We start from the raw sequence: 13,363 nt of genomic DNA on the forward strand, positions 1-13,363 counted from the left end.
TGCAAGGGGTTCTGGGTATTTCTTCTGTTGTGTTTATGTTGTGTTACGGTGCGGATGTTCTCCCGAAATGTGTTTGTCGTTCTTGTTTGGTGTGGGTTCACAGTGTGGCGCATATTTGTAACAGTGTTAAAGTTGTTTATACGGCCACCCTCAGTGTGACCTGTATGGCTGTTGACCAAGTATGCCTTGCATTCACTTGTGTGTGTGAAAAGCCGTAGATATTATGTGACTGGGCCGGCACGCAAAGGCAGTGCCTTTAAGACACGCCCCCAATATTGTTGTCTGCGTGGAAATCGGGAGAAATTCGGGAGAATGGTTGCCCCAAGGAGATTTTCGGGAGGGGCACTGAAATTCCGGAGTCTCCCGGGAAAATGGGGAGGGTTGGCAAGTAAGACTGGGAGACACAACTGCTCTGTACTTCTCCCTACGTCCGTGTACCACTCCGTACAGCGGCGTTTTAAAAAGTCATACATTTTACTTTTTGAAACCGATACAGATAATTTCTGATATTACATTTTAAAGCATTTAAAGCACCAATAATATCGGCAGCCCAATATTATCGGACATCTCTAGTTATTAAGTATAAAGACCTATATTTTATATCGTCATACCATATTTTCAATTGTTGCTTATTGTATGTACTTAGAGAATTTTTCAAGTGTCATTCTCGACTTTTAATGACTTTTCTTTTCAATTAAAAACAACAAATCCAATATTCTTCAGGTGTTACTATAAAATGTACTCACATTTAGAGACTCTACTTCTGTCCCTCGAGGCCCCTGGCGAAAGAGGCGATCTGCGGCGAGCATGACGTCACCCTTGCTTGGCACTGTTGCTCCAGTTGAACTTCAATCAATCAATCAAAGTTTACTTATATAGCCCTTAATCACAAGTGTCTCAAAGGGCTGCACAAGCCACAACGACATCCTCGGCTCAGATCCCACTTTATCTTCTTAAAAGCTGCCACTGTCCTCTTAATATTTGCACATTTTGTAGATGGCTGTCCACGGGTATATCTGCTTACATCTTACATCATTCTATTCTATTCCATCTACATCACAGACATGCTGACAATGCTCCAGAAAATGGCGTGCATCTTGTTTACATCTCTATTCGATGGTCGAGTTTTCGGTACATCACTTTTCAATAGTGCGCAAATAATAGGCTATGTTCATACTGTAACGACCAGCTGGTGCTGATATCTAATGTTAGTTTTAGTTTTTCCCATGTTTGCAAACACACCATTCGTTGCCTAAAAGGTGATTGGCAGAGAATGAGGAAGTGTTGTGTGTCTAGGGGAACACAGTCTCATGGACACGGGAGGTAAAATCTGTTGGAATTGTGCTTTTTGTTGTCATAAGATTGGCAATAAAAGTTAAAATTTGCATCAGACCTTGTTTATTTCTTCTGAGGGCTACAATATATTATAATACTTTAATTTGTTTTCAAGTTAAAAAAAAAATCCTAAAGTATTTCCAAGGTGTGGCGGTAATAAAAATGCTGTGGCGGTCCGGTATATAACAAAACCCAAAAGCAGTGAAGTTGTCACGTTGAGTAAATGGTAAATGAAAAGAGAATACAATGATTTGCAAATCCTTTTCAACTTATATTCAATTGAATAGACTGCAAAGATAATATATTTCATGTTGACACTAAGAAACTTCTTTTTTTTTTTTCAAATGTTCATGAACTTAGAATTTAATGGCAGCAACACATTGCAAAAAAGTTGTCACAGGGGCATTTTTACCACTGTGTTACATGGCCTTTCCTTTTAACAACACTAAGTAAAGGTTTGGGAACTGAGGAGACACATTTTTGTGTGGAATTATTTCCCATTCTTGCTTGATGTACAGCTTAAGTTGTTCAACAGTCTCCCTTCTGCTATTTTAGCCTTCATATTGCACCACACATTTTCAATGGGAGACAGGTCTGGACTACAGGCAGGCCAGTCTAGTACCCGCACTCTTTTGCTATGAAGCCATGCTGTTGTAACACGTGGCTTGGCATTGTCTTGCTGAAATAAGCAGGGGCGCCCATGGTAACGTTGCTAGGATGGCAACATATGTTGCTCCAAAACCTTTCAGCATTAATGGTGCCTTCACAGATGTGTAAGTTACCCATGTCTTGGGCACTAATACACCCCCATACCATCACACATGCTGGCTTTTACACTTTGCGCCTAGAACTATTCGGATGGTTCTTTTTATCTTTAGTCCGGAGGACACGACGTCCACAGTTTCCAAAAACAATTTGAAATGTGGACTCGTCGGACCACAGAACACTTTTCCACTTTGCATCTGTCTATCTTAAATGAGCTCGGGCCCAGCGAAGCCGGCGGCGTTTCTGGGTGTTGTTGATAAAAGGCTTTGCAAAGTAGAGTTTTAACTTGCACTTACAGATGTAGCGACCAACTGCAGTTACTGACAGTGGTTTTTTAAAGTGTTCCTGAGCCCATGTGGTGATATCCTTGACACACTGATGTCACTTTTTGATGCAGTACCACCTGAGGGATCCAAGGTGCGTAATATCATGGCTTACGTGCAGTGATTTCTCCAGATTCTCTGAACCTTTTGATGATATTACGGAGCGTAGATGGTGAAATCCCTAAATTCCTTGCAATAGCTGGTTGAGAAATGTTGTTCTTAAACAATTTGCTCCGGCATTTGTTGACAAAGTGGTGACCCTCGCCCCGTCCTTGTTTGTGAATGACTGAGCATTTCATGGAAGCTGCTTTTATACCCAATCTTGGCACTCACCTGTTCCCAATTAGCCTGTTCACCTGTGGGATGTTCCAAATAAGTCCTTGATGAGCATTCCTCAACTTTCTCACTCTTTTTTGCCACTTTTTTGAAACATGTTGCAGGCATCAAATTCCAAATGAGCTAATATTTGCAAAAAATACCAAAGTTTAGCCGTTGGAACATTAAATATCTTGTCTTTGCAGTCTATTTAATTGAATATAAGTTGAAAAGGATTTGCAAATCATTGTATTCTGTTTTTATTTACTATTTACACAACGTGACAACTTCACTGCTTTTGTATATTACTTTAAGGGAAAACCCTGTCTATGCAAAATGTAGTATAATTTGGGTTATTTAGCTGCAGTTTTTTACCTTTACTAATAGCAGTGGAAACATGAAAATTCCTGGCAGTCTGAATTACAATTCCATTAACTCCTCAACTCAAAAATGATCGAATATTGAACATAGATTTGGCAGTGACAAGGTAGTGTGGAACAAAATAAAATAAAGAGTTGATTGTGTTTTGATGCAGTATTTGAATGGGGCCGATGTTTCCAAGAGAAAAACTTCAACATCATTTGGACTAAGGAATATGGGCAAGTAGGGCTGGGCGATATATGGAATATACTCGATATATCGCGGGTTTGTCTCTGTGCGATATAGAAAATGACTATATCGTGATATTGGAGTACCGTATTTTTCGGACTATAAATCGCTCCGGAGTATAAGTCGCACCGGCCGAAAATGCATAATAAAGAAGGAAAAAAACATATATAAGTCGCACTGGAGTATAAATCGCATTTTTTGGGGATATTTATTTGATAAAACCCAACACCAAGAATAGACATTTGAAAGGCAATTTAAAATAAATAAAGAATAGTGAACAACAGGCTGAATAAGTGTACGTTATATGAGGCATAAATAACCAACTGAGAACGTGCCTTGTATGTTAATGTAACATATTATGGTAAGAGTCATTCAAATAACTATAACATATAGAACATGCTATACGTTTACCAAACAATCTGTCACTCCTAATCGCTAAATCCCATGAAATCTTATACGTCTAGTCTCTTACGTGAATGAGCTAAATAATATTATTTGATATTTTACGGTAATGTGTTAATAATTTCACACATAAGTCGCTCCTGAGTATAAGTCGCACCCCCGGCCAAAATATGAAAAAAACTGCGACTTATAGTCCGAAAAATACAGTATACGTTCTCGCGCAGTTGCTTTTAGCTGCTGGCATTACACTGCAGGCTTTTCGCACTCTACCTTGTCTCCTTCTCACAGAGACATAAAACAAGCGCACCTTCTTGCATACGTCACATACGTATACGCCCTCGCGGAGCAGAGAGGTAGCGGCATGGGTAACGTTAGCTGTGGTGCGAGTGGTAATACGAGAGAAAGAAGGTGCGAATCTGGTAACAAATGAAAGAAGAATTAATTCCCCAAAAAACAGCAGGGGGTCCATCGGTGGTTTGGCTTCAAGCGGAAAGATGTTGAACAGACAACCGTAATATGTCAAGTGTGGGGCAAAAGCGTTGCTACAAAAAGTAGCATTACTGCTAATGTGTAGCATCATTTGAAAAGTCACCCGCTGGAGAATGAAGAGTGCTTGAAACTCCGCATGTCAACATCTCCGTTCGGTGTCACACCCACAAAATGCCCAAGCAACCATTTCCACATCAATAGCGTACGAAAAAACTGGTCAACAACAGAAGGAGATAACGCCCGCAGGAACCTACCACATAGCGAAGGACATACACTATTTGATTTCCTATTCTGCAGCTCATTTTTATTTGACACTTATTGAAATATCTTGTGTGACATCATGCACAAAAGTGCACTTTATTTGTTTTAAACTATTGTAGTGGCGTTCTGTACAAAAAGTGCACTTTAATGTAGTGTTTTTTTGATATGTCATCTTAGTGACATCATGCACAAAAGTGCACTCATAGCTTGTTTTAAAATGTCTGACAATCATGCACTTCCTGTTTTGGAAATGACATGAATGTTTGTGCCACTGCTTAATAACTGTTTAACAAATACACTTTTGGTCAATTGACTTAGTTGTGATTTCCCTCTCTGCATGAAAGTTTAAAATGAGCATATATGAATGCAGTATGAAGAAGAATGTTTTAATGTAGACACATAGAATCATCATGCTGCTGTGATTATATGCATCAAGTGTTCATTCATTCAATTCCCACCTTCTACCTTCCTAGTCACGTCCGTTGTGTCCTTGGGCAAGACACTTCACCCTTTGCCTCTGATGGCTGCTGGTTAGCGCCTTGCATGGCAGCTCCCGCCATCAGTGTGTGAATGTGTGTGTGAATGGGTAAATGTGGAAATACTGTCAAAGCGCTTTGAGTACCTTGAAGGTAGAAAAGCGCTATACAAGTATAACCCATTTATCATTATTTATCATTCAAGGCTAAGGCAGAATATGGAGATATATATGGTGTATCGTGACATGGCCTATCGCCCAGCCCTATGGGCAAGTGACGTATGCGTGCAGAAAGTGGAAGGGAAGAGTGTCAGGCACCCACCTGCACAAAAGAGATGTGCGGCTAGAATAGTAATGAGAAGCGCACCATGGGAGGAGAAGGAGGGCTGGCTTGGGAGTGACTGACAAAACCGTTTGATGCACAAAAAGCTTCAAAAGTGAAAGATCAGGTTGTTCAGCGGGTAATAGGAGTGTGCAGAATATCAGGTGTTTCCATGAAGCCCTTCTACAGTTAGACTGCTGATTATAAGAAGTTACCTGTCCTAGGATGGGGCCCAGCGGGGGCCCAGGGGCCGCTTGTCCCGACCTCACTATAGCCCGGATTACGCCGGCTGTATCCACCTTCTTCACAGCCTTGGCTGTCCTGGAGATCTTCGACATCTTGCTAGATGTGGAGAGCCTTCAATTTTATAAACAACAAAAGGGGGGGGGGGGGGAAACGGCACATCATAAATTAGCGTGCTCACTCACTCATTGAAACATCACACTCTTCAAAAGGTCAATAACAAAACCCCACGGGCAGAAGCAGCGCCTCGCCAATCTGCAGCAGCGGGCGAGTAATTAAAAAAAAAAAAATCTTTGCCTTCGATCGGCTCGGCGAGTTCCTGGAGGTGTTTGAGGTGTGGATCAGTGGCAGAGCTGCCTTGAAAGCTTGCGGGACGCCAGCCAGAACGCATCACCTTTGAAAGCTTTGAGACGTGTCACTGCTAAACTCCAGCAGCAAAGGGTTAAGTGTCAAGGGCGAGGGTATATTTTTTTTCTCCTCTACAACCAGCGAGTCACAGTTGGAAAGTTTTGTTTGGAGTTCTTGAGGGAAAAAAAGTGGTTGGAAAAACAAAAAACTATTGAAAACTAGCATTTTCTCTGCAGCGCTCACATTCATGCTCTTTTACTGCAAAACAAACAATCCTCCAATTAAGGTGTAATGTTCTTATTGTTACTCAGCCAGCGTTTGTGGGTCTGATGGACCCCTTGCATTTTGTGGCTTTTAATGCCTCACAATCAAACACTTGTATGTTAAAATACTGAACAGATGTTTACCTTATAATAATAATACCTGGGATTTATATAGCGCTTTTCTAAGTACCCAAAGTCGCTTTACATGTTAAAAACCCATCATTCATTCACACCTTATCCCAATAAACATCTGTTCAGTATTTTAACATAATGACTGTACGTGAGAGATTCCTGGGACGAATGGAGAATCATGTGCTTCTCAGTCCTTTCCATCGAGGACGTGGAAGACATCTACCTATTTGGAACCATGATCGCGGGGCACCTGCTGATTGGGCTAGGCATTGCTCTGGTGTATCGTAAAATTCGTAAGACGATGGCAGCCACTCAAGGAGCCCAAAGGCTGTTCGTCGCAATGGACGGATTGGGCAGGGCTGTGGGAACACAGACTGTGGCGATTTCTGAACTGAATCGCAAGATGGATCACATCATGGAGAAGCTTGCTGTAAAGGAAGGTTTGGACATGAGAGCCAGCATGGACGAATAGAACAGTCAAGTCATTGTAATGCCTGCTCGGCATTATTTTTTTCTTTGTTGTCATAAAAAAATACAATCATGTGTGCTTACGGACTGTATCCCTGCAGACTGTATTGATCTATATTGATATATAATGTAGGAACCAAAAATATTAATAACAGAAAGAAACAACCCTTTAGTGCGAATGAGTGTGAATGAGTGTAAAAGGGGGAGGGAGGTTTTTTGGGTTGGTGCACTAATTGTAAGTGTATCTTGTGTTTTTATGTTGATTTAATTTACCGGTAAAAAAAAAAAAAAAAAAAAGTTTTTTTTTTTTTCTTTATCTTTTCTTTTTTAAATTTGTTGTGCGGCCCGGTACAAATCGATCCACGGTCCGGCACCGGGCCACATCCCGGTGGTTGGGGACTACTGCTCTAGCCTTTAAATAGACCCCCTTTTTAGACCAGTTGATCTGCCATTTCTTTTCTTTTCTGCTCTGCCCCCCTCTCCCCTCCCATGGATGAAGTGCTGGCTGTCCAGAGTCGTGGACCCGGGGTGGACCGCTCGCCTGTGCATCGATTGGAGACATCTCCGCGCTGCTGACCTGTCTCCGCTCGGGATGGTTTCCTGCTGGCCTCGCTTTGGACTGGACTCTCACTATTATGCTAGATCCACTATGGACTGGACTCTCACTATTATGTTAGATCCACTATGGACTGGACTCTCACTATTATGTTAGATCCACTATGGACTGGACTTTCACAATATTATGCTAGACCCACTTGACGTCCATTGCACCGGTCTCCCCTAGAGGGTCCTCTCCAAGGTTTCTCATTGTCATCCCACTGGGTTGAGTTTGTCCTTGTCCTGATGTGGGCTCTGAACCGAGGATGTCGTTGTGGCTTGTGCAGCCCTTTGAGACACTTGTGATTTAGGGCTGTATAAATAAACATTGATTGGTTGATGATTGATAAAACCTCTTTCTTGTTTGGAAGATACATACAATTGTAAAACTGTTATTTCTTTCTGCAAATAATACATATTTATAAAGTATTTGGATGTGTTCATGTATGTAACATTTTCATTAAATGTAATATTGCCTGACAAAAAGTGATTCAACGTAATATTTTGATATTTACACATCTCATATTTTACTAAAACACCCTTATGAGCATTACATATATCAACATCAAGTACCTACTGTACTGTTTACTTGTTGAAATACCCTTTTTAGAGCTAAAATCTACCCAAACGACCACTTTGCTGCTGCCAAAAACGTATTCCAAGTAATATTTTGATACTGACACATCTTAACTCTGCATATTTTTCTAGAAAACCCTTATGAGCAATACCCTTCAATACATTGTTTGGCAAGCCTCTGCATTGATCTAAAGTATGGATCGGTTTGTTTGGAAAGCCATGGATTGGTTGATTAAAACTCTCGCTAATCTTGCGAGACTTCTGTGTTGACGTAACATGAGAGTGACGTTTATCTCGTTTATCCTGAGGTCCTCTGGTAAAGATAAAGGCCAGTGCCAAATACAGAACAAAGACCCACAGTGAGGCGGCATTTAGCCATTATGGCAAAAGGGAAAAACGGTAGGAAATGGATGGATGGATGGATGGCCCCCAGCCAGTCAGAGAGCCTTAGGACTCCAGAGACCTGTCAGGCTTGTTACTGACAGTTTGGTTATGTTTGGGTTTTCCTCTTATCTGTGTTTGTTGCCAATCAGGCTACTATTTATGCCTGCCTCGCCCTCCAGTCAGGGCTCGATGATTGTATCCTGCTGCCTTTTTCCTGTAACCTGTTATCCTGTTGGCTGTTTCCTGGTTCCTGTTTTCCCTGCATGTGCACTTACCAGTTGCACTATTTGTTTTTTGACATTAAAGTCATGTTTTCCTGCGCTAGGCCTGCCAGGTCTGCATCTTGGGGTTTAAGACCGACAGCAGTCCTTGACAAGACCACAAGACACACCTGTTTAATCAGGCTTATTACTGTTCATGTTAAACTCTTTATTTATTGTGTGGTTTTCTCGGTCCGCATTGCCGGCAGTAAGTCGGACACGTTTCCAGTGAGGGTTGGACTTCGCCAGGGCTGTTCTTTGTCACCGATTCTGTTCATAACTTTTATGGACAGAATTTCTAGGCACAGTCAGGGCGTTGAGGGGATCTGGTCTGGTGGCTGCATGATTAGGTCTCTGCTTTTTGCAGATGATGTGGTCCTGATGGCTTTATCTGGCCAGGATCTTCAGCTCTCACTGGATCGGTTCGCAGCAGAGTGTGAAGCGACTGGGACAGGAATCAGCACCTCCAAGTCCGAGTCCATGGTTCTCGCCCGGGGAAGGGTGGAGTGCCATCTCCGGGTTGGGGAAGAGACCCTGCCCCAAGTGGAGGAGTTCAAGTACCTCGGAGTCTTGTTCACGAGTGAGGGAAGAGTGGATGGTGAGATCGACAGGCGGATCGGTGCGGCGTCTTCAGTAATGCGGACGCTGTATCGATCCGTTGTGGTGAAGAAGGAGCTGAGCCGGAAGGCAAAGCTCTCAATTTACCGGTCGATCTACGTTCCCATCCTCACCTATGGTCATAATCTTTGGGTTATGACCGAAAGGACAAGATCAATGGTACAAGCGGCCCAAATGAGTTTCCTCCGCCGGGTGGCGGGGCTCTCCCTTAGAGATAGGGTGAGAAGCTCTGTCATCCAGGAGGAACTCAAGAGTAAAGCCGCTGCTCTTCCACATGGAGAGGAGCCAGATGAGGTGGTTCGGGGATCTGGTCAGGATGCCACCCGAACGCCTCCCTAGGGAAGTGTGTAGGGCATGTCCGACCGGTAGGAGGCCACAGGGAAGACCCAGGACACGTTGGGAAGACTATGTCTCCCGGCTGGCTTGGGAATGCCTCGGGATCCCCCTGGAGGAGCTGGACGAAGTGGCTGGGGAGAGGGAAGTCTGTGCTTCCCTGCTTAGGCTGCTTCCCCCGCGACCCGACCTCGGATAAGCGGAAGAAGATGGATGGATGGTGTTGTTTTCTGTCTTAATTATTAATATTACTACTATTATTCTCTCAATGTTACTTTTTATTAGGTTATAAATGTATTATTTATGTTATTTTCACATATATTTTATTATATTTTTCCTCAAATCCTCAGTGCCATGCCACCTTTTGTTATTGTCAATAGTGCTGTGTGTTTTCTTCTCCTTTATTTTTTTATTTTGCCGCTTGCTTGTGTATGAAAAGTGTTATGTAAATACTGTTTGATTTTATATTTCCTATCATAATGTTTGCAATGAATTGATGAAACAATCTAAATTGTTAACTTTGTTTTCTGAGACACACAATAGCGGCGGAGGAGACCGAATGAAGAAAAAGTGTTGGCGGGAGGTGCACGCAAATAGGAAAATAATGAAGAGGATGTTAGATTGTGTTTATAAAGATTAATGTATGTAGTATTTTATTGTATGTATTGTAGAAAGTGAATCTTGTCCAATAAAAGTAAGTAAGGAAATAGTTGTCATTAACACCACACACACACACACACAATTAACCAACATCGTCTTGTTCTCAGTCCACAGCTTTAATAAAAGTTACGATATTACACGTCCCTAGTACATAATAGTACAGTATATAGCGCTAAAAGACTGGTTTTAGCAGAAGTGTACGATAGTAAAGGAGACAAACAAGCGATCGTTCTTCCGGTGGCCCAAGCTTGACATCGTTTAAATAATATGACGTGTTGATTATTATTATTATTATTATTATTATTGTGTGTGTCTGTACTGGGCTTGTACGGTATACCGGTAATAGTATAGTATCACAGTACTAATGAATCAAAAACGGTACTACACTCTGTTTGAAAAAGACCTGTTCTCAATTTTATTTATTTTTTTAACGGGCATGACGTTATCACGTCGTGACATTGAGGAGCATGTTAGGCAGCACACACACACAGAGTACTTACAAGCAGACAGTGTGTAGACAGAAAAGGGACAATGGACGCATTTTGGCTGAAAAACTGACGATAAAGGTGATATACTGTATATCCCCCACCACAGTATACATTCTGTACTGCACAGGACACATGGCATGAAGAAATTGACTGACAATGGTCTACAGTCCCTTAGCGAATCAGGACGCAGAACACAATGCGCATTCATACGCTGTAAAAAAAGAAAAATTAAAAATTAAATTTTTTTAAAAAAAAAGCATGCGACACTGTAAAAAATTACACACACAAAAAAAAACCTGTGTAACAGCGAGGCCGAGTAAAGTGAACAAAGTTGTAGCGAGGGAACACTGTATACCAGGCCTGGGCAAATATTTTGACTCGGAGGCCAAATTTAGAGAAAAAAATGTGTCCGCCGCCGGTGTATCTATTTTTAGGAACACTAATACAAAACCTCACAATAATCTCTGATTGAATGCTAAAAACGTTATGACAGACCGCCTTAAACAACGGAATGGAATTTTAAATATTTTTACTGAATGATACACCCAGAATTAGGGTTGCAAAGGCGTGGAAAGTTTGCGGTAAATTTCTGAAAATTTACCACGGGAAGTTAAGCTCGGGAAATTTGGAAATATTGACCATTTTTTGATTATTCAAAGTTGGACACCGTCCATGGGAATTAATGGGAATATATGGGAATTAATGGGGAATTACAATAATTATATATTATTGGGCACTTGTCTATATGCTGCTGCATCTTTGTGGCATTATTGACGTAGCTCTTTGCACAGTATTTGCAAATGTACACAGCCTTTCCGCCTACATTGGTTGGGGTGAAATGTCTCCACAAGCAATTACACCTCAATTAAACTTAAATACCATAGATCAAATATATTTATCCCAGTAATATCGTCAAAACTTACCTGACTGGATGAAGTCCTAGGGCTCAAATACTAGTGTGGCCTTAATAGCCCTGCTGTAGTGTGTAGCATGCTGGGAACTATCTGTGCATGTGATGGAAGAATGCACTGCACATGTGATGGAGGAATGCACAGTGAAGTGTTGAAATTCTACTGAATTTGCATTAAATCAGGTTATTTTAGCTAGTAGTCATGCTGCAAGATCTAGCATGTTGCATTCAATGTTTATTCCCATTAATTCCCGCTAATTCCCATTAATTCCCATATATTCCCGTAAATTCCCACTTTGAATATTCCCGGAATTGTGCAACCCTACCCAGAATGTACATAAAAATAAAGAATGTGGGATTTACAATATTAACTATGAACGATAAAACACTGAATATTGACAACGTCACTCACCCTCTCCATCCACATATTTTACAGTCAACGAAACACAACAAAAACGCAACCAACACGGCCAAATATGAACGCTAAGGGTAAAAAATCTGATACATCACTAAGCTTTAGAACTTTGTTGTAAAAATCTCCTTCCGCGTCTGTCCCTGACACCCGCATTTCAGGCTCTGGAAACGCTCACCACCCACACTGCTTGGTGCCTCGTCTGAGCTGCAGTGACATAGATTACCATAGTAACTAATTCGATTACCATAGTAACTAGTATATCATGCAAAAGCGTAGATTCCAACCATTGAAATACTTTGTATAGTTTAAGACTTAAGAAAACATCATAATGGCAGCTACACTTTCCATCTTAAAGATCTAAAATAATGACTTGGGAATGTCCGGGCCTTAGAATTGCCCAGGTCTGCTGTATACCGAAATAATATCATACCGTGGCCTTAATACCGTGGTAATATTGTGCCATGGGATTTGATACCGTCACACCCCTGGTTGATACACTTTGGTTGCAAATTTGACGTAGTGTAGTCGTTGAGAGTGGAATAATTCATCGGTTCAATACATCATGACGTATGAAAATACTGAACAAATATAAACTAAGAGTTGTTATCCCTTGTCTCACTTCAAAAAGCATTTGCCGAATTAAGAGTCAATTAGCAGAGTCGGGAGTAAGGCCTGAACTTGTGGTCTTTGGGGAGACAGAACACATAATCGGAGGCCTATAATCCTCTGATGGGATAAAAGTGATACTGGCGGAGTGAGAGAAAAAAAGATCAATGACGGAAGGGCCCAGGGACAAATAGAAGTTTTAAGGTAGTGCCTTGTGATTCGGCATTCATTAAAAATAAGTACTTGAGGGGATAGAGGCGATACAGCGATGATTCATTGTGGGCAACAGAGGATATCCAATTAGATCAGCAGAGGAGAGAATACTAGCGAGATGGATGGGGACCTCGTGCTGCTTTACAGCAACATAACAAAAGGAAATGGCGCCTGTGGAAAAAGTTGTAGCTGTAAGTGAGCAGCAGTTAAGTCCGAAGTCAATGAGGTGATTTCTGTAAGGCACCATTAGCAAGTCGACTTGTGTGATGAGCGACTGAAGAAGATCTGCCGTCTAACACCAACAAAAGGACTCTTCTTCTGCGACTGCAGGAAATAACCACCACAGTGGAAGAATTGGGTGCAAAAATACCAACCAATCCGCGAGGATTGTGACCGTGAGAGAGCGGGGGCGGCGGGGTGGGCTGAAATTATTTTTTTAATTCCAATTTGGAGAAAATGTAATAACAGTCCTGAACAACGGCTTTAATAGTTAGGAATAGGAGCGATAAAAGCGAGGGTTGAGACTCCTGCTAAATGAAATCAGGCATTACAA

At 41.6% G+C, this 13,363-nt stretch overlaps 1 protein-coding gene across 1 annotated transcript in view; it reads right to left on the minus strand.

Annotated features, from left to right (window-relative positions):
• The window catches only part of mrpl11 (mitochondrial ribosomal protein L11), a 243,340-nt gene that overhangs the window by 163,874 nt on the left and 66,103 nt on the right, over positions 1 to 13,363 (minus strand). The window contains exon 2 of the mRNA XM_062044285.1: positions 5,512 to 5,653. Within this exon, the coding sequence (XP_061900269.1) occupies positions 5,512 to 5,634 (123 nt within the window). The 5' untranslated portion in view covers positions 5,635 to 5,653. The remainder of the gene's footprint in view (positions 1 to 5,511; positions 5,654 to 13,363) is intronic.

Source organism: Entelurus aequoreus, linkage group LG04, assembly GCF_033978785.1.
Source record: "Entelurus aequoreus isolate RoL-2023_Sb linkage group LG04, RoL_Eaeq_v1.1, whole genome shotgun sequence".
Classification (NCBI taxonomy): domain Eukaryota; kingdom Metazoa; phylum Chordata; class Actinopteri; order Syngnathiformes; family Syngnathidae; genus Entelurus; species Entelurus aequoreus.